We start from the raw sequence: 21695 nt of genomic DNA on the forward strand, positions 1-21695 counted from the left end.
CTTCGTATTGGGTGAGAATACTGTTCTGTTCTGCTCTGTTATGCTGTGTTATGTTATGCTCTGTTATGTTATGCTCTGCTCAGTTGTATTCTATGCTGTCTAACCGATTGCACAGCAGGGTTTTGTGCACAGCAGGGTTGGGATCAACTCCATTTCTGAAATTCCAATTGTCCTCATTGCTTACAATTGGATTGGAATTTATTTTTACTACCTGAATTAGTGGATTTGACTCTTTCAAACACTGGTGCTCAGTAATCATTTAGCCACTCACTCTCAGGCCACAAGTCAATACTTCTCAAGCACAAACAACCCCCTTTTGACAGACGTCATCAACAATTCTGAACTTCCTCTCTACAAAAACTTTAGCAGGTTACAAATAAACACAGTGCGGTAGTGTAATAGGTTACAAATAAACACAGTGCGGTAGTGTGATAGGTATTGAACTACAGAAATTCAGCTGGTTACTACTGATGTGGGTGGTGCTGGTTACTACTGATGTGGGTGGTGCTGGTTACTACTGATGTGGGTGGTGCTAGTTACTACTGATGTGGGTGGTTCTGGTTACTACTGATGTGGGTGGTGCTGGTTACTACTGATGTGGGTGGTGCTGGTTACTACTGATGTGGGTGGTGCTGGTTACTACTGATGTGGGTGGTGCTGGTTACTACTGATGTGGGTGGTGCTGGTTACTACTGATGTGGGTGGTGCTGGTTACTACTGATGTGGGTGGTGCTGGTTACTACAGATGTGGGTGGTGCTGGTTACTACTGATGTGGGTGGTGCTGGTTACTACTGATGTGGGTGGTGCTGGAGATGAGTATGAAGTAGAAACATGGTGACATTTCCCTTTTAATGTCATTGATAAATAACATATTTTTTAATTGTCTCCATGTGTGTTTGTCTCCCGCAGGTTTTTATGTGACCCTGGTGGTGTCTCGGTGGTGGGGTCAGTTTGAGAGTGTTCCCTGGCCGGACCGGTTGGGTGCGCTGGTGGGCGCTCACATCCGTGGTACCGATGAGATCGCCAGGCTGACCCGCCGCACCCTGATGCGGTACGCCAACCTTTCCGGCGTGCTCATCTACCGATCGGTCAGCACGGCAGTCTACAAGAGGTTCCCCACCATGAAGCACCTGGTGCAGGCAGGTACGACCTACGACCTCAAGCCTATGACCCCTAACCCTTACCCTCGTTGACTTCTAGGGTACGACCTCAAGCCTATGACCCCTAACCCTTAACCTAGTTGACCCCTAGAGGTTCCCCACCATGAAGCACCTGGTGCAGGTACAGCCAGGTACGTTGTGATGTCTGATGTCACAACCCTCTACACCCTAGAGTTAAAACTCACAAACAGATACCACAGCTAGTGCTAAACTAGCTTGCTTGTAATCTAGAACATTACATTTATACTTTAGTTTAACTCTTTTAAAAATATGTTATATAACCAGGTACATTGGCTGAGAACACGTTCTCATTTACGGCAACAACCTGGGGAATAGTTACAGGGAGATGAATGAGCCAAATGTAAGCTGGGGATGATTAGGTGACCATGATTGTATGAAGGACAGCTTGGGAATTTAGCCAGGACACCATGGTAAACACCCTTACAATAAGTGACATGGGATCTTTAGTGACCACAGAGAGTCAGGACACACATTTTAACATCCCATCCCAAAGACCGCACCCTACACAGGGCAATGTCCCCAAAAACTTGCCCTGGGGTATTATTTTAGACCAGAGGAAAGAGTGCCTCCTACTGGCCCTCCAACACCACTTCCTGCAGCATCTGGTCTCCCATCCAGGGACAGACCAGGACCAACCCTGCTTATCTTCAGAGGCAAGCCAGCAATGGGATGCAGGGTGGTATGATGCTAGTGAGGAAATAATGATAACAATAAATAATAATAGTGTAAGAGGGGAGTTCCTTTATGCTGTAGCCAGCTGTTATTATAAGGCCATAATATTGGTTATCACAGTAAATGCCAGTATCCCCCACCCAGATCAAGCTTAGTCCTGGACAAAAACACTGTCAATTTGAGAATGACAACTAGAAGTAGGTTAAATCTGGGTCTCGGAAACCGGCTCTTACAGAAGGTTTGAAGCTCCTCCTAATTCCTACCCTTCGTGTGTGTGTGTGTGTCTCTCTCAGGCCTGATGACAGCAGAGGAACATAGGCAGTTGGAGGAGTTGCCCTCACCTCATAACAAGTTCTGGGTTCCTTGTATGTGGTTTGTTAACCTGGCACTGAGGGCCCGCACCGAGGGACGCATCAACAATGATGTGGCGCTGTCAGCCATTCTCAATGTAAGTTTCTCTCTCGGTGTGTCTGTGTGTGTCTGTCTATGTGTGTCTGTGTGTCTGTGTGTGTGTGTGTGTGTGTGTTTATCAGATTGTTCCATCTTATCTCCTCTGCAGGAATTAAATACATTGCGGACACAGTGTATGAAGCTATACAGTTATGATTGGATCAGCCTACCCCTTGTGTACACCCAGGTTCTGTTATCTACATGTAGTAATGGTAGTAGTGGTAGGAGTAGTAGCAGTAGTAACAACTAATAGTTGTTGTAGTAGTAGAACTAACACTAAAATAGTAAACATCGATCTTGATCCCACAAATTCTGTGTTAATGAAATCATGTGTCTGTTATTGTCAGTCATGATGAACTAACTACAGGAACCTGGATTGTAAGTACTTCCTCTCTGTTAGGTGGTGACAGTGGCGGTCTACAGTTTCTTCCTGGCGTGTCTGATTGGTCGACAGTTCTTAGACCCCGCCCAGGGCTACGCTGGTCATGACATCGACTTCTACCTGCCTGTCTTCACCCTGCTACAGTTCTTCTTCTATGTGGGCTGGCTCAAGGTGGGGAGGGAGGGAGGGGGTTGATGGAGGGAGGGAGGGAGGGGGGGGGTTGAGGGAGGGAGGGAGGGGGTTGATGGATGGAGGGAGGGAGGGAGGGAGGGAGGGAGGGAGGGAGGGAGGGAGGGAGGGAGGGAGGGAGGGAGGGAGGGAGGGAGGGAGGGAGGGAGGGAGGGAGGGAGGGAGGGAGGGTTCACTGATTGATACACAATCACACAGTTCTTTTCACAATATGACAGAATTACTTCATGCTGTATAACACATTGTACACTTCTTACAGGTGGCAGAACAACTGATAAACCCATTTGGGGAAGACGACGATGACTTTGAAACCAACTATCTGGTTGATCGTAATCTACAGGTTTGGCTGCCTACATTATAAAAATCTATGTTTTCTTCCATTTGATGCCAAATGAACACAATCTTGTTCTATCCCTCTCAGGTGTCCCTGCTGTCTGTGGATGAGATGTACGACACTATCCCATTGGTAGAGAGGGATAAGTACTGGAACGAATCAGAGCCCCAGCCTCCATACACTGCAGCCAGCGCGGAGCATCGCAAACCTTCCTTCATGGGATCTGCTCTGGACATCAGGTACCTTACACACAGATACAGACACACAGATAAAGACACACACAGATACAGACACACACAGATACAGACACACACAGATACAGACAGACACACACACACACACCGATACAGACACACACAGATACAGACAGACACACACCTATTGGACCCGTTTCCCAGACCCCAATTAAGCCAATTCCTAAACTAAAAAAGGAATTTTGTTTCAAAGGAAATTCTTGCAAGAATAGACCTAATCTTTTTCATAATAAGCTTAATAAGATATTTAAACATTTAAAATGCCAAGTAACTTCGTTTTCTTGTTTGTATTTAACATATTTATTGGTGTATACAGTGCCTTGCGAAAGTATTCGGCCCCCTTGAACTTTGCGACCTTTTGCCACATTTCAGGCTTCAAACATAAAGATATAAAACTGTATTTTTTTGTGAAGAATCAACAACAAGTGGGACACAATCATGAAGTGGAACGACATTTATTGGATATTTCAAACTTTTTTTAACAAATCAAAAACTGAAAAATTGGGCGTGCAAAATTATTCAGCCCCCTTAAGTTAATACTTTGTAGCGCCACCTTTTGCTGCGATTACAGCTGTAAGTCGCTTGGGGTATGTCTCTATCAGTTTTGCACATCGAGAGACTGAAATTTGTTCCCATTCCTCCTTGCAAAACAGCTCGAGCTCAGTGAGGTTGGATGGAGAGCATTTGTGAACAGCAGTTTTCAGTTCTTTCCACAGATGATCTATATTTTCTTGCGGATAAAACTGAAATTGTAACGAGCTTTGTATGGCTTTTTAAGAAAGGGCGATACCTTTTTTGACCCCTTTTCTCCCCAATTTCCTAGTATCCACTTGTTAGTAATTACTATCTTGTCTCATCGCTACAACTCCCGTACGGCTCAGGAGAGACGAAGGTCGAAAGCCATGCGTCCTCCGAAACACAAACCAGCGCGCCTCCAACCCGGAAGCCAGCCACACCAATGTGTCGGAGGAAACACCGTGCACCTGGTCACCTTGGTTAGCGTGCACTGCGCCCGGCCCGCCACAGGAGTCACAGGATATCCCTACCGGCCAAACCCTCCTGGACGACGCTAGGCCAATTGTGTGTCACCCCACGGACCTCCCGGTCTCAGCCAGCTGCGACAGAGCCTGGGCGAGAACCCAGAGTCTCTTGTGGCACAGCTAGCGCTGCGAGAATTGGTCATCTGTATAAAAGCAAAAAGGCCATTTTGGAACAAAGGATGAGTCTTTCTTGACAAAAAACTGGAGAACCATTTTGGGTTTCAGTATAATTAATGTATAATTATTGTCTATAATTAATGTGAAGCTTTTAGGGAAATGTTTAAAGCTTTAATATCTAATAATTTTATCCCCCTAAACTAATCTTCAATATATAAATCGGCATGTTTAATCCTGTCTGGTTTCCAAATCAAATTAAGTATTTTTTGCTCATATGATAAAAAAAAAAAAGAGTAATCAGGAGTAGGCAGTGCCATTAGTAAGTAAACTATGACCAAAGAGTTAATCAATACATTTTTTGAGATGTGAATACCAAATATGTCTACTTCAACATCCGCCCATTTTATTGGTAAACTACAAGGTAGTGTAAACACTGTCTTTTTTTAATGATCCAATACGTAATATGGTGCACTTGTCATAATTAGGTTTTAATCCAGAGATGCTAGAAAAGGGATCAAGATCTTCAATGAGACTGTGCAGGGATCCAGATTGTGAACTTAAGAAAAAACTAGTCATCAACATACATCGACCAGAAATGTTGCTTGTTTGTAGGTGACCAAATACTTATTTTCCACCATAATTTGCAAATAAATTCATAAAAAATCCTACAATGTGATTATCTGGATTTTTTTCCTTCTCATTTTGTCTGTCATAGTTGAAGTGTACCTATGATGAAAATTACAGGCCTCTCTCATCTTTTTTAAGTGGGAGAACTTGCACAATTGGTGGCTGACTAACTAATACTTTTTTGCCCTATCTGTATAGTTTCCGTTACCATCTACCTGTATAGTTTCCGTTACCATCTACCTGTATAGTTTCCGTTACCATCTACCTGTATAGTTTCCGTTACCATCTACCTGTATAGTTTCCGTTACCATCTACCTGTACAGTTTCCGTTACCATCTACCTGTACAGTTTCCGTTACCATCTACCTGTATAGTTTCCGTTACCATCTACCTGTATAGTTTCCGTTACCATCTACCCGTATAGTTTCCGTTACCATCTACCTGTATAGTTTCCGTTACCATCTACCCGTATAGTTTCCGTTACCATCTACCTGTATAGTTTCCGTTACCATCTACCTGTATAGTTTCCGTTACCATCTACCTGTATAGTTTCCGTTACCATCTACCCGTATAGTTTCCGTTACCATCTACCTGTATAGTTTCCGTTACCATCTACCTGTATAGTTTCCGTTACCATCTACCTGTATAGTTTCCGTTACCATCTACCTGTATAGTTTCCGTTACCATCTACCTGTATAGTTTCCGTTACCATCTACCTGCTCTGTTACTTCCTCTATTTCCTTTATTAGTCTATTCTCTTTTGACCTTTTGACCTTTTGACCTTTTGTTTTAATGATGAGTAATTGTATTGTATTGAAGGGCCTCTAAAAGTACATTTAAAAGTGTCCCATACAATTACGGGATCTGCTGTACCTATGATGTGCAAAACAAAAAGTCAATTCTGAATTATTTTGTCTTAGCTAAGAACAAATTGTCATCCAATAGGCTTTGATTACATTTCCAACATCCCCGCCCATGTGGATATTCTGTAAGAGTTATATTGAGGTCATTTAGATGGTGGTCCGATCGCACTCAATCTCCTATTAATACTTTTTAAAACTTTTGATGCCAGATTAGCCGATGTGAAATTGCTAGCTAGTTAGCGGTGGTGCTTCAATCGGTGACATCACTTGCTCTGAGACCTTGAAATAGTGGTTCCCCTTGCTCTGCAAGGGCCGCGGCTTTTTTTCGAGCGATGGGTAACGATGCTTCGAGGGTGACTGTTGTCTGTGTGCAGAGCGTCCCTGGTTCGCGCCCAGGTCAGGGCGAGGGGACGGACGTAAAGTCTATACTGTTACATGCAAGAACGAGACTAAGAAGTAATCAAGACGGCTAGCTTGATTAAGCCTCCTCCATGTATATCTCATTAGGTCAGGATATCAAACCTCCTCCATGTATATCTCACTAGGTCAGGATATTAAACCTCCATGTATATCTCACTAGGTCAAACCTCCTCCATGTATATCTCACTAGGTCAGGATATTAAACCTCCATGTATATCTCACTAGGTCAGGATATTAAACCTCCTCCATGTATATCTCACTAGGTCAGGATATTAAACCTCCTCCATGTATATCTCACTAGGTCAGGATATTAAACCTCCATGTATATCTCACTAGGTCAGGATATTAAACCTCCTCCATGTATATCTCACTAGGTCAGGATATTAAACCTCCTCCATGTATATCTCACTAGGTCAGGATATTAAACCTCCTCCATGTATATCTCACTAGGTCAGGATATTAAACCTCCACCATGTATATCTCACTAGGTCAGGATATTAAACCTCCATGTATATCTCACTAGGTTATGGTATTAAACCTCCTCCATGTATATCTCACTAGGTCAGGGTATTAAACCTCCATGTATATCTCACTAGGTCAGGATATTAAACCTCCTCCATGTATATCTCACTAGGTCAGGATATTAAACCTCCATGTATATCTCACTAGGTCAGGGTATTAAACCTCCATGTATATCTCACTAGGTCAGGATATTAAACCTCCACCATGTATATCTCACTAGGTCAGGATATTAAACCTCCATGTATATCTCACTAGGTTATGGTATTAAACCTCCTCCATGTATATCTCACTAGGTCAGGATATTAAACCTCCATGTATATCTCACTAGGTTATGGTATTAAACCTCCTCCATGTATATCTCACTAGGTCAGGATATTAAACCTCCATGTATATCTCACTAGGTCAGGATATTAAACCTCCTCCATGTATATCTCACTAGGTCAGGATATTAAACCTCCTCCATGTATCTCTCACTAGGTCAGGATATTAAACCTCCATGTATATCTCACTAGGTCAGGATATTAAACCTCCATGTATATCTCACTAGGTCAGGATATTAAACCTCCATGTATATCTCACTAGGTCAGGATATTAAACCTCCATGTATATCTCACTAGGTCAGAATATTAAACCTCCATGTATATCTCACTAGGTCAGGGTATTAAACCTCCATATATCCACTAGTTCTAATGCATCCATGATCTTCATGATCTCCTTAAGTGCTTGAGGGTGATAGTTTGTAGAGTGATTTCCTTTACGATCCATTTGAGGTACTTAAAGCCGTATTATAATCTCCCACCATAATAATAAATTATGTCGTTGCTTGTGAGCTCAATAGATTATTCTATATTTGAAAAAGTGTGTGGATCATCATTATTTGGCCCAGATTAATTATCCAGATCTGTTTTTGATCCAATAGCATATAATAATCCATCTTCCTTGCGGATCTGTTTACACAATCGGATCAACATTTGTATTAATTAGTATAATCACCCCTTTTGAGTTTCTTTGCCCATGACAGAAATATACTTCTCCCTCCCAATCCTTTTTCCACCCAACCTCATCTATACTCGTAGAATGAGTTTCCTGTAAATAATAGATATTATATTCTCTCTCTTCTTCTCCCTGACTCATGACACAAGTTTGCAAAGCCTTGGCTGCCAATTGGCGTTGGCCAGAGGGAAACATGGGATAAGGATATGAAAATTTGTTTTATCTAACAAAATGACACTTCATGTTATCTCTGGGACCCTTTGGATGATAAATCAGAGCAAGATTTCAGATTGTTAGTTCACATTTCCCCTTCAGAGGTGAATTTATCAAACCTATCGCGTTGAAAAAAAGTATTTTTCTGTTAGGAGCTCTCCTCAAACAATAGCATGGCATTTTTTCGCAGTAATAGCTACTGTAAATTGGACAAGAATTTAAGCTTTCAACCGATATAAGACACTTATATGTACCGACATTTGTTGTTTCTCTACAATCTCGTGACACAAAAAGCTGCTGTCCTGTTAACGGGACGCCTATCCCTTAAGAGAACGAACCAAATAACATGGAAAAACTGTCAGAAAAAATTTATAGAAATAATAACAGCACAATCTTATAAATGCATGCTCGTATTTTGAAACTCCTAGGATCGTTGTAACTTAGTTTGTATTTGTATTTATTATGGATCCCAGTTAGCTGCTGCCAAAGCCAAATTAAAGCAGTTTATAAACATTTTACAAAACAAAAACAAAACAATACATTCACAGATTTCACAACACACCATGTGCCCTAAGGCCCACCTATGTTATCGTGTGTATGTATGCATGTGTATGTGCCAATGTTTGTGTTGTTTCCCAGTCCCCGCTCTTCCAAAAGGTGGTTTTTATCTGTTTTTTAAATCAAATTTTTACTGCTGCATCAGTTACCTGATGTGGAATAGAGTTCCATGTAGTCATGGCTCTATGTAGTACTGTGGAATAGAGTTCCATGTAGTCATGGCTCTATGTAGTACTGTGGAATAGAGTTCCATGTAGTTATGGCTCTATGTAGTACTGTGGAATAGAGTTCCATGTAGTCATGGCTCTATGTAGTACTGTGGAATAGAGTTCCATGTAGTCATGTCTCTGTAGTACTGTGGAATAGAGTTCCATGTAGTCATGGATCTATGTAGTACTGTGGAATAGAGTTCCATGTAGTCATGGCTCTATGTAGTACTGTGGAATATAGTTCCATGTAGTTATGGATCTATGTAGTACTGTGGAATAGAGTTCCATGTAGTTATGGCTCTATGTAGTACTGTGGAATAGAGTTCCATGTAGTCATGGATCTATGTAGTACTGTGGAATAGAGTTCCATGTAGTCATGGCTCTATGTAGTACTGTGGAATAGAGTTCCATGTAGTCATGGATCTATGTAGTACTGTGGAATAGAGTTCCATGTAGTCATGGCTCTATGTAGTACTGTGGAATAGAGTTCCATGTAGTTATGGATCTATGTAGTACTGTGGAATAGAGTTCCATGTAGTTATGGCTCTATGTAGTACTGTGGAATAGAGTTCCATGTAGTCATGGATCTATGTAGTACTGTGGAATAGAGTTCCATGTAGTCATGGCTCTATGTAGTACTGTGGAATAGAGTTCCATGTAGTCATGGATCTATGTAGTACTGTGGAATAGAGGTCCATGTAGTCATGTCTCTATGTAGTACTGTGGAATAGAGTTCCATGTAGTTATGGATCTATGTAGTACTGTGGAATAGAGTTCCATGTAGTTATGGATCTATGTAGTACTGTGGAATAGAGTTCCATGTAGTTATGGCTCTATGTAGTACTGTGGAATAGAGTTCCATGTAGTCATGGATCTATGTAGTACTGTGGAATAGAGTTCCATGTAGTCATGGCTCTATGTAGTACTGTGGAATAGAGTTCCATGTAGTCATGGATCTATGTAGTACTGTGGAATAGAGTTCCATGTAGTCATGGATCTATGTAGTACTGTGGAATAGAGTTCCATGCTGTCATGGCTCTATGTAGTACTGTGGAATAGAGTTCCATGTAGTCATGGCTCTATGTAGTACTGTGGAATAGAGTTCCATGTAGTCATGGATCTATGTAGTACTGTGGAATAGAGTTCCATGTTGTCATGGCTCTATGTAGTACTGTGGAATAGAGTTCCATGTAGTCATGGCTCTATGTAGTACTGTGGAATAGAGTTCCATGTAGTCATGGCTCTATGTAGTACTGTGGAATAGAGTTCCATGTAGTCATGGCTCTATGTAGTACTGTGGAATAGACTTCCATGTAGTCATGGATCTATGTAGTACTGTGGAATAGAGTTCCATGTAGTCATGGCTCTATGTAGTACTGTGGAATAGAGTTCCATGTAGTCATGGATCTATGTAGTACTGTGGAATAGAGTTCCATGTAGTCATGGATCTATGTAGTACTGTGGAATAGAGTTCCATGTAGTCATGGCTCTATGTAGTACTGTGGAATAGAGTTCCATGTAGTCATGGATCTATGTAGTACTGTGGAATAGAGTTCCATGTAGTCATGGATCTATGTAGTACTGTGGAATAGAGTTCCATGTTGTCATGGCTCTATGTAGTACTGTGGAATAGAGTTCCATGTAGTCATGGCTCTATGTAGTACTGTGGAATAGAGTTCCATGTAGTCATGGATCTATGTAGTACTGTGGAATAGAGTTCCATGTTGTCATGGCTCTATGTAGTACTGTGGAATAGAGTTCCATGTAGTCATGGCTCTATGTAGTACTGTGGAATAGAGTTCCATGTAGTCATGGCTCTATGTAGTACTGTGGAATAGAGTTCCATGTAGTCATGTCTCTATGTAGTACTGTGGAATAGAGTTCCATGTAGTCATGGCTCTATGTAGTACTGTGGAATAGACTTCCATGTAGTCATGGATCTATGTAGTACTGTGGAATAGAGTTCCATGTAGTCATGGATCTATGTAGTACTGTGGAATAGAGTTCCATGTAGTCATGGATCTATGTAGTACTGTGGAATAGAGTTCCATGTAGTCATGGATCTATGTAGTACTGTGGAATAGACTTCCATGTAGTCATGGATCTATGTAGTACTGTGGAATAGAGTTCCATGTAGTCATGGATCTATGTAGTACTGTGGAATAGAGTTCCATGTAGTCATGGATCTATGTAGTACTGTGGAATAGAGTTCCATGTAGTCATGGATCTATGTAGTACTGTGGAATAGAGTTCCATGTAGTCATGGCTCTATGTAGTACTGTGGAATAGAGTTCCATGTAGTCATGGCTCTATGTAGTACTGTGGAATAGAGTTCCATGTAGTCATGGATCTATGTAGTACTGTGGAATAGAGTTCCATGTTGTCATGGCTCTATGTAGTACTGTGGAATAGAGTTCCATGTAGTCATGGCTCTATGTAGTACTGTGGAATAGAGTTCCATGTAGTCATGGATCTATGTAGTACTGTGGAATAGAGTTCCATGTTGTCATGGCTCTATGTAGTACTGTGGAATAGAGTTCCATGTAGTCATGGATCTATGTAGTACTGTGGAATAGAGTTCCATGTAGTCATGGATCTATGTAGTACTGTGGAATAGAGTTCCATGTTGTCATGGCTCTATGTAGTACTGTGGAATAGAGTTCCATGTAGTCATGGCTCTATGTAGTACTGTGGAATAGAGTTCCATGTAGTCATGGATCTATGTAGTACTGTGGAATAGAGTTCCATGTTGTCATGGCTCTATGTAGTACTGTGGAATAGAGTTCCATGTAGTCATGGCTCTATGTAGTACTGTGGAATAGAGTTCCATGTAGTCATGGCTCTATGTAGTACTGTGGAATAGAGTTCCATGTAGTCATGTCTCTATGTAGTACTGTGGAATAGAGTTCCATGTAGTCATGGCTCTATGTAGTACTGTGGAATAGACTTCCATGTAGTCATGGATCTATGTAGTACTGTGGAATAGAGTTCCATGTAGTCATGGATCTATGTAGTACTGTGGAATAGAGTTCCATGTAGTCATGGATCTATGTAGTACTGTGGAATAGAGTTCCATGTAGTCATGGATCTATGTAGTACTGTGGAATAGACTTCCATGTAGTCATGGATCTATGTAGTACTGTGGAATAGAGTTCCATGTAGTCATGGATCTATGTAGTACTGTGGAATAGACTTCCATGTAGTCATGGATCTATGTAGTACTGTGGAATAGAGTTCCATGTAGTCATGGATCTATGTAGTACTGTGGAATAGAGTTCCATGTTGTCATGGCTCTATGTAGTACTGTGGAATAGAGTTCCATGTAGTCATGGCTCTATGTAGTACTGTGGAATAGAGTTCCATGTAGTCATGGCTCTATGTAGTACTGTGGAATAGAGTTCCATGTAGTCATGTCTCTATGTAGTACTGTGGAATAGAGTTCCATGTAGTCATGGCTCTATGTAGTACTGTGGAATAGACTTCCATGTAGTCATGGATCTATGTAGTACTGTGGAATAGAGTTCCATGTAGTCATGGATCTATGTAGTACTGTGGAATAGAGTTCCATGTAGTCATGGATCTATGTAGTACTGTGGAATAGAGTTCCATGTAGTCATGGATCTATGTAGTACTGTGGAATAGACTTCCATGTAGTCATGGATCTATGTAGTACTGTGGAATAGAGTTCCATGTAGTCATGGATCTATGTAGTACTGTGGAATAGAGTTCCATGTAGTCATGGATCTATGTAGTACTGTGGAATAGAGTTCCATGTAGTCATGGATCTATGTAGTACTGTGGAATAGAGTTCCATGTAGTCATGGCTCTATGTAGTACTGTGGAATAGAGTTCCATGTAGTCATGGATCTATGTAGTACTGTGGAATAGAGTTCCATGTAGTCATGGATCTATGTAGTACTGTGGAATAGAGTTCCATGTTGTCATGGCTCTATGTAGTACTGTGGAATAGAGTTCCATGTAGTCATGGCTCTATGTAGTACTGTGGAATAGAGTTCCATGTAGTCATGGATCTATGTAGTACTGTGGAATAGAGTTCCATGTTGTCATGGCTCTATGTAGTACTGTGGAATAGAGTTCCATGTAGTCATGGCTCTATGTAGTACTGTGGAATAGAGTTCCATGTAGTCATGGCTCTATGTAGTACTGTGGAATAGAGTTCCATGTAGTCATGTCTCTATGTAGTACTGTGGAATAGAGTTCCATGTAGTCATGGCTCTATGTAGTACTGTGGAATAGAGTTCCATGTAGTCATGTCTCTATGTAGTACTGTGGAATAGAGTTCCATGTAGTCATGGCTCTATGTAGTACTGTGGAATAGACTTCCATGTAGTCATGGATCTATGTAGTACTGTGGAATAGAGTTCCATGTAGTCATGGATCTATGTAGTACTGTGGAATAGAGTTCCATGTAGTCATGGATCTATGTAGTACTGTGGAATAGAGTTCCATGTAGTCATGGATCTATGTAGTACTGTGGAATAGAGTTCCATGTAGTCATGGCTCTATGTAGTACTGTGGAATAGAGTTCCATGTAGTCATGGATCTATGTAGTACTGTGGAATAGAGTTCCATGTAGTCATGGATCTATGTAGTACTGTGGAATAGAGTTCCATGTTGTCATGGCTCTATGTAGTACTGTGGAATAGAGTTCCATGTAGTCATGGCTCTATGTAGTACTGTGGAATAGAGTTCCATGTAGTCATGGATCTATGTAGTACTGTGGAATAGAGTTCCATGTTGTCATGGCTCTATGTAGTACTGTGGAATAGAGTTCCATGTAGTCATGGCTCTATGTAGTACTGTGGAATAGAGTTCCATGTAGTCATGGCTCTATGTAGTACTGTGGAATAGAGTTCCATGTAGTCATGGCTCTATGTAGTACTGTGGAATAGACTTCCATGTAGTCATGGCTCTATGTAGTACTGTGGAATAGAGTTCCATGTAGTCATGGCTCTATGTAGTACTGTGGAATAGAGTTCCATGTAGTCATGGCTCTATGTAGTACTGTGGAATAGAGTTCCATGTAGTCATGTCTCTATGTAGTACTGTGGAATAGAGTTCCATGTAGTCATGGCTCTATGTAGTACTGTGGAATAGACTTCCATGTAGTCATGGATCTATGTAGTACTGTGGAATAGAGTTCCATGTAGTCATGGATCTATGTAGTACTGTGGAATAGAGTTCCATGTAGTCATGGATCTATGTAGTACTGTGGAATAGAGTTCCATGTAGTCATGGATCTATGTAGTACTGTGGAATAGACTTCCATGTAGTCATGGATCTATGTAGTACTGTGGAATAGAGTTCCATGTAGTCATGGATCTATGTAGTACTGTGGAATAGAGTTCCATGTAGTCATGGATCTATGTAGTACTGTGGAATAGAGTTCCATGTAGTCATGGATCTATGTAGTACTGTGGAATAGAGTTCCATGTAGTCATGGCTCTATGTAGTACTGTGGAATAGAGTTCCATGTAGTCATGGATCTATGTAGTACTGTGGAATAGAGTTCCATGTAGTCATGGATCTATGTAGTACTGTGGAATAGAGTTCCATGTTGTCATGGCTCTATGTAGTACTGTGGAATAGAGTTCCATGTAGTCATGGCTCTATGTAGTACTGTGGAATAGAGTTCCATGTAGTCATGGATCTATGTAGTACTGTGGAATAGAGTTCCATGTTGTCATGGCTCTATGTAGTACTGTGGAATAGAGTTCCATGTAGTCATGGCTCTATGTAGTACTGTGGAATAGAGTTCCATGTAGTCATGGCTCTATGTAGTACTGTGGAATAGAGTTCCATGTAGTCATGTCTCTATGTAGTACTGTGGAATAGAGTTCCATGTAGTCATGGCTCTATGTAGTACTGTGGAATAGACTTCCATGTAGTCATGGATCTATGTAGTACTGTGGAATAGAGTTCCATGTAGTCATGGATCTATGTAGTACTGTGGAATAGAGTTCCATGTAGTCATGGATCTATGTAGTACTGTGGAATAGAGTTCCATGTAGTCATGGATCTATGTAGTACTGTGGAATAGAGTTCCATGTAGTCATGGCTCTATGTAGTACTGTGGAATAGAGTTCCATGTAGTCATGGATCTATGTAGTACTGTGGAATAGAGTTCCATGTAGTCATGGATCTATGTAGTACTGTGGAATAGAGTTCCATGTTGTCATGGCTCTATGTAGTACTGTGGAATAGAGTTCCATGTAGTCATGGCTCTATGTAGTACTGTGGAATAGAGTTCCATGTAGTCATGGATCTATGTAGTACTGTGGAATAGAGTTCCATGTTGTCATGGCTCTATGTAGTACTGTGGAATAGAGTTCCATGTAGTCATGGCTCTATGTAGTACTGTGGAATAGAGTTCCATGTAGTCATGGCTCTATGTAGTACTGTGGAATAGAGTTCCATGTAGTCATGGCTCTATGTAGTACTGTGGAATAGACTTCCATGTAGTCATGGCTCTATGTAGTACTGTGGAATAGAGTTCCATGTAGTCATGGCTCTATGTAGTACTGTGGAATAGAGTTCCATGTAGTCATGGCTCTATGTAGTACTGTGGAATAGAGTTCCATGTCGTCATGGCTCTATGTAGTACTGTGGAATAGAGTTCCATGTAGTCATGGCTCTATGTAGTACTGTGGAATAGAGTTCCATGTAGTCATGGCTCTATGTAGTACTGTGGAATAGAGTTCCATGTCGTCATGGCTCTATGTAGTACTGTGGAATAGAGTTCCATGTAGTCATGGCTCTATGTAGTACTGTGGAATAGAGTTCCATGTAGTCATGGCTCTATGTAGTACTGTGGAATAGAGTTCCATGTAGTCATGGATCTATGTAGTACTGTGGAATAGAGTTCCATGTAGTCACGGCTCTATGTAGTACTGTGGAATAGAGTTCCATGTAGTCATGGATCTATGTAGTACTGTGGAATAGAGTTCCATGTAGTCATGGCTCTATGTAGTACTGTGGAATAGAGTTCCATGTAGTCATGGATCTATGTAGTACTGTGGAATAGAGTTCCATGTAGTCATGGCTCTATGTAGTACTGTGGAATAGAGTTCCATGTAGTCATGGATCTATGTAGTACTGTGGAATAGAGTTCCATGTAGTCATGGCTCTATGTAGTACTGTGGAATAGAGTTCCATGTAGTCATGGATCTATGTAGTACTGTGGAATAGAGTTCCATGTAGTCATGGCTCTATGTAGTACTGTGGAATAGAGTTCCATGTAGTCATGGATCTATGTAGTACTGTGGAATAGAGTTCCATGTAGTCATGGCTCTATGTAGTACTGTGGAATAGAGTTCCATGTAGTCATGGCTCTATGTAGTACTGTGGAATAGAGTTCCATGTAGTCATGGATCTATGTAGTACTGTGGAATAGAGTTCCATGTAGTCATGGATCTATGTAGTACTGTGGAATAGAGTTCCATGTAGTCATGGCTCTATGTAGTACTGTGGAATAGAGTTCCATGTAGTCATGGATCTATGTAGTACTGTGGAATAGAGTTCCATGTAGTCATGGATCTATGTAGTACTGTGGAATAGAGTTCCATGTAGTCATGGATCTATGTAGTACTGTGGAATAGAGTTCCATGTAGTCATGGATCTATGTAGTACTGTGGAATAGAGTTCCATGTAGTCATGGATCTATGTAGTACTGTGGAATAGAGTTCCATGTAGTCATGGATCTATGTAGTACTGTGGAATAGAGTTCCATGTAGTCATGGATCTATGTAGTACTGTGGAATAGAGTTCCATGTAGTCATGGATCTATGTAGTACTGTGGAATAGAGTTCCATGTAGTCATGGATCTATGTAGTACTGTGGAATAGAGTTCCATGTAGTCATGGATCTATGTAGTACTGTGGAATAGAGTTCCATGTAGTCATGGATCTATGTAGTACTGTGGAATAGAGTTCCATGTAGTCATGGATCTATGTAGTACTGTGTGCCTCTGTTCTGGACTTGGGGACTGTGAAGAGACCTCTTGTGGCATGTCTTGTGGGGTATGTATGGGTGTCACAGCTCGGTGCATTCAACATGTCAATACCTCTCAGAAATAAAAGTAGTGAAGAAGTCAATCTCTCTTGACATGCATATTATTAATATTATCTCTCTGTGTACATCCAAGGGCCAGCCGTGCTGCCCTGTTCTGAGCCAATTACAATTTTGGACAGACTTCTCCCCATCTTAGCTGCTACTGCATCAATATGTTTTGACCATGACAGTTTACAATATATTGTTACTCCAAGCAGTTTAGTCATCTCAACATGCTCAATTTCCACATTATTTATTACAAGATTTAGTTGAGGTTTAGGGTTTAGTGAGTGTTCTGTTCCAAATACAATGCTTTAAATTTTCGAAATATTTAGGCAACTTATGCCTTGCCACCTACTCTAAAACTAACTGCAGCTCTTTGTGAATTGTTGCAGTCATTTCAGTCTCTGTAGTAGCTGACGTGTTGCGTTATCCACATAAATAGACACTCTGGCTTTACTCAAAGTCAGTGGCATGTCGTTAGTAATAATTTTAAAAAGCAAGTGGCCTAAACAGCTGCCCTGGGGAATTCCTGATTCTAACTGGATTATGTTTGAGAGGCTTCCATTGAAGAACACCCCCTGTGTTCTGTTAGACAGAACTCTTTATCCACATTATAGCAGGGGGTGTAAAGCCATGACACATATGTTTTTCCAGCAGCAGACTATGATCGATAATGTCAAAAGCTGCTCTGAAGTCTAACAAGACAGCCCCCACAATCATTTTTTTAATCAATTTCTCTCAGCCAATCATTAGTCATTTGTGCTGTGCTTTTTGAGTGCGCTTCCCTATAAGCATGCTGAAATTCTGTTGTCAATTTGTTTACTGTGAAATAAGTTTACTAAGGGTTGGTAACAGGTTGATTGGTCAGCTATTTGAGCCAGTAAAGAGGGCTTTACTATTCTTGGTTAGCAGAAACACTTTAGCTTCCCTCCAGGCCTGAGTGCACACACTCTCTAGTAGGCTTAAATTGAAGATGCGTAAAATAGGAGTGGCAATATCATCTGCTATTATCTTCAGTAATTTTCCATCCAATTTATCAGACCCCGGTGGCTTGTCATTGTTGATAGACAACAAAACAATGTTCACCTCTTCCACACTGACTTTACGGAATTCAAAGTACACTTCTTGTCTTTCATAATTTGGTCCGATATACTTGGATGTGTAGTGTCAGTGTTTGTTGCTGGAATGTCATCCCTAAGTTTGTTTATCTTGCCAATGGAAAAGTCATTAAAGTAGTTTGCAATATCAGTGATGAATGACCCATCTGATTCAATGAATGAAGGAGCCGAGTTGGCTTTTTCCCCAAAAATGTCATTTAATGTGGTACCAGTGGTAGTCTTTTTACTACCATTTTTGATATTTTTTATCTTTGTTTCATTGTATAGTTTATTTTTATTTAGTTTAGTCACATGGTTTCTTAATTTGCAGTACGTTTGCCAATCAGTTGGGCTGCCAGACTTAATTGCCACCTTTTGCCTCATCCCTCTTAATCACATAATTGTTCAATTCCACATCAAGCCAAGGGGTTGATTGTGCACTATAACACTTCCAGTACCTAACTAGCTTGATACTTTGAGATCTATTACATTGCTCAGGGAAGTTTCTTCCTTTAAATCACTGAACTGGCTAACACTTTCCTATCATCACTCCAGTGTTCCTAAAGAGCAGATGGAATTAAACTAGCTTAACACATTCCTATTACTCCAGTGTAAAGAGCAGATGGTAAAGTCGTCTTCTTCTTCTCTCTAGTGTTCCCAAAGAGGAGATGGTAAAGTCGTCTTCTTCTTCTCTCTAGTGTTCCCAAAGAGGAGATGGAGTTCCAGTCCAACCTGGAGCAGATCAAGGAGCATGAGGAGGCCAACCACTCTACTCCTCTCCTGGGGGGTCTGAGTCGCCTCCTGGGGGTTCAGTCCCCCGTCTTCCCCCGCTCCTCCACCTCCTCCCGGGTTTCTCTCCTGCGCCGGCGCCCAGGGGCTCCATTCAGCCGCTTCCCCCTCTTCCTGCACTCCGAGGGGGACCCCTCAACGCCGAGCCACGGCCCTGGTCCCCGCCACGACTCCAGCCACCCGGACTACGCCTTCTCCTCCATGCCGCTGTATGAGAGGTCCGGCTTCTATAGCTGTCCCCAGACCCCCATCCACTGTGTTCCCCCCGCTATGCCTCGTCCACGGCCCACCCGAGGAACTTACGCCTGGGATCGCAGCTCCAGCTCGCTGGCTCCTCCGATGGTTGGCTCTGGAGGTCTGCTGCCCCCTGATACTCCAGGTCATATGCTCCATCCACCCTCCTCTGCCTTCCCCTGGCTGAGTGAGGAGGGAGAGGGTCCTTGTGTTCCAGCCTTCTCCTTTCCTGACCCTGGCAACCTTCCGGAACTCTGCCCCATATCAAAGCTCCGGCCCGGGCAAGGCCTGCTGTCTCGACGGCCTCCGCCTCCACGCCTCTCTCTGGATAACACACCGTTGGCCGAGGGCCTGCAGCCTGGACCCATCAGCCCACGGGGAGTGGGAGGTGGAGGGGAGCGGGTGTTCTCCTTTACCTCTCCCTCTCGTACCCCAGCTACCAATCCCAACAACTCCTCCTCTAGTATCAATGCCACCAGCACTATCAACACCACCAACCCTAACACCACTACTCCAGCCAACGTCTTGAGTGGTACTAACACCACTTCTACAACAAACTTCTGCAATGGTACCAACTCCAACACCACTACTACGTCTAACGTCTGCAATGGTACCAACCCCAACACCTTTTGTAACCATGCCAACTTCAACAGCACAAGAGCAGCAGGTATCAACAGTGGAACCAATGGTGGTCTAAGCAACAACGTCGTGAACACCATTTCCATTTCTGGATCCTCTCAGCAAGAAGCCAATCAGCATCAAAACTCGCCAAATGATTCAGGGATTTCATTGGCTGAGGGGGGCCCTCACTGGCTGGGAGCTCTGAACAAGGCCCCTGGGGGGCGGGAGCAGGACTGAAGAAGGAGGGAGATGATTGGACAAGGCCCCTGGGGGATGGGAGCAGACTCAGGGTTCAGAAGTAGTGTAAACCTACGCCGTACGCACATCTTTCTTTCAGACTGGAGTGTTCCAGCACTTCTGACCAGTGGTAGTCTTTCTAGGCCATCCATCTGACCAGTGGTAGTCTTTCTAGGCCATCCATCTGACCAGTGGTAGTCTTGCGAAGTCTGGATGTCCAAGGCTAGACCAGCGTAGAGGCTGCTTCTGAAATGTTTATTGGAATCCCACAGAGTGGAGAGGTTGCTAATATGACATTTCTTCTTCATGCTATTCCAGCTAGTAAACCAGTACGAAATCTACTGAAGAAAGACTCCTTTGTTTGCTGAATCTCACGAGGCCTACGGACTGGAGGCCTACGGACTGGAGGCCTACGGACTGGAGGCCTACGGACTGGAGGCCTACGTACTGGAGGCCTACGGACTGGAGGCCTACGGACTGGAGGCCTACGGACTGGAGGCCTACGGACTGGAGGCCTACGTACTGGAGGCCTACGTACTGGAGTCCTACGGACTGGAGGCCTACGGACTGGAGGCCTACGGACTGGAGGCCTACGTACTGGAGGCCTACGGACTGGAGGCCTACGGACTGGAGGCCTACGGACTGGAGGCCTACGGACTGGAGGCCTACTTGAACTCCTGAAGAATCTCTATATCAATCATCAACCCCTTTTAGAAAAGATTGACTGATAACATTCTGGTAAGAGGTGCTAAGTACCTCAGCCGTCAATATCTCTGGTGTGTTTCTGCTAGGGTTGCCAGATTCCGGTAATTATTATTTACATTGTCAGAAATCCCAGTTGGAGGATTCCTGGATTTCCTGATTTCCTTATTCTCTCCTGATTCCAGGATTCTTCCAACCAGGATTTCTGGATTTCCTGCTTATTCTCTCCTGATTCCAGGATTCTTCCAACCAGGATTTCTGGATTTCCTGCTTATTATCTCCTGATTCCAGGATTCTTCCAGCCAGGATATCTGGAAAATTGTATTTGTCACGTGCACCAAATACAACAGACTTTTCCGTGAAATGCTTACTGACGAGCCTTTAACCAACAATGCAGTTTAAAAAAAAGTAAGTATGAACAATTTGCTCAGTAAACTAAAGGAAAAATAGTAACACAATAAAATAACATTAACGAGGCTACATACTAGGGGTACCCGTACTGATGTGCAGGTATACGGGGTAGTCGAGGTAATTGAGGAGGATACACTGCATTCGGAATGTATTCAGATCCCTTGACTTTTTCCACATTTTGTTACGTTAAAGCCTTATTCTAAAATTGATTAAATAAATACAAAAACTCAGCAATCTACACATAATACCCTATAATGACAAAGCAAAAACAGGTTTTTAGACATTTTTGCAAATATATTAAAAATAAAAACAGAAATAGCTTATTTACATAAGTATGAATGTTTTGGATTGGCCCAGCCAGAGCCCGGACTTGAAGCCAATCTAACATCTCTTGTAGCATCATACCCAAGAAGACTCGAGGCTGTAACCGCTGCCAAAAAGGTGCTTCAACAAAGTACTGAGTAAATTGTCTGAATACTTATGTAAATGTGATATTTCAGTTTTTTA

At 42.2% G+C, this 21695-nt stretch overlaps 1 protein-coding gene across 1 annotated transcript in view; it reads left to right on the plus strand.

Moving 5' to 3' along the window:
• best1 (bestrophin 1) overlaps positions 1–21379 on the plus strand; it is a 24501-nt gene extending 3122 nt beyond the window's left edge. The window contains exons 2-9 of the mRNA XM_031801892.1: positions 1–11; positions 911–1144; positions 2148–2302; positions 2414–2491; positions 2705–2857; positions 3135–3215; positions 3297–3448; positions 18893–21379. The exon at positions 1–11 is cut by the window's left edge and continues 84 nt beyond it. Coding sequence (XP_031657752.1) covers positions 1–11; positions 911–1144; positions 2148–2302; positions 2414–2491; positions 2705–2857; positions 3135–3215; positions 3297–3448; positions 18893–20075 — 2047 coding nt within the window. The 3' untranslated portion in view covers positions 20076–21379. The remainder of the gene's footprint in view (positions 12–910; positions 1145–2147; positions 2303–2413; positions 2492–2704; positions 2858–3134; positions 3216–3296; positions 3449–18892) is intronic.
• The last annotated feature ends 316 nt before the right edge of the window (positions 21380–21695 follow it).

This window comes from Oncorhynchus kisutch, linkage group LG22, assembly GCF_002021735.2.
Source record: "Oncorhynchus kisutch isolate 150728-3 linkage group LG22, Okis_V2, whole genome shotgun sequence".
NCBI classification, from domain to species: Eukaryota; Metazoa; Chordata; class Actinopteri; order Salmoniformes; family Salmonidae; genus Oncorhynchus; species Oncorhynchus kisutch.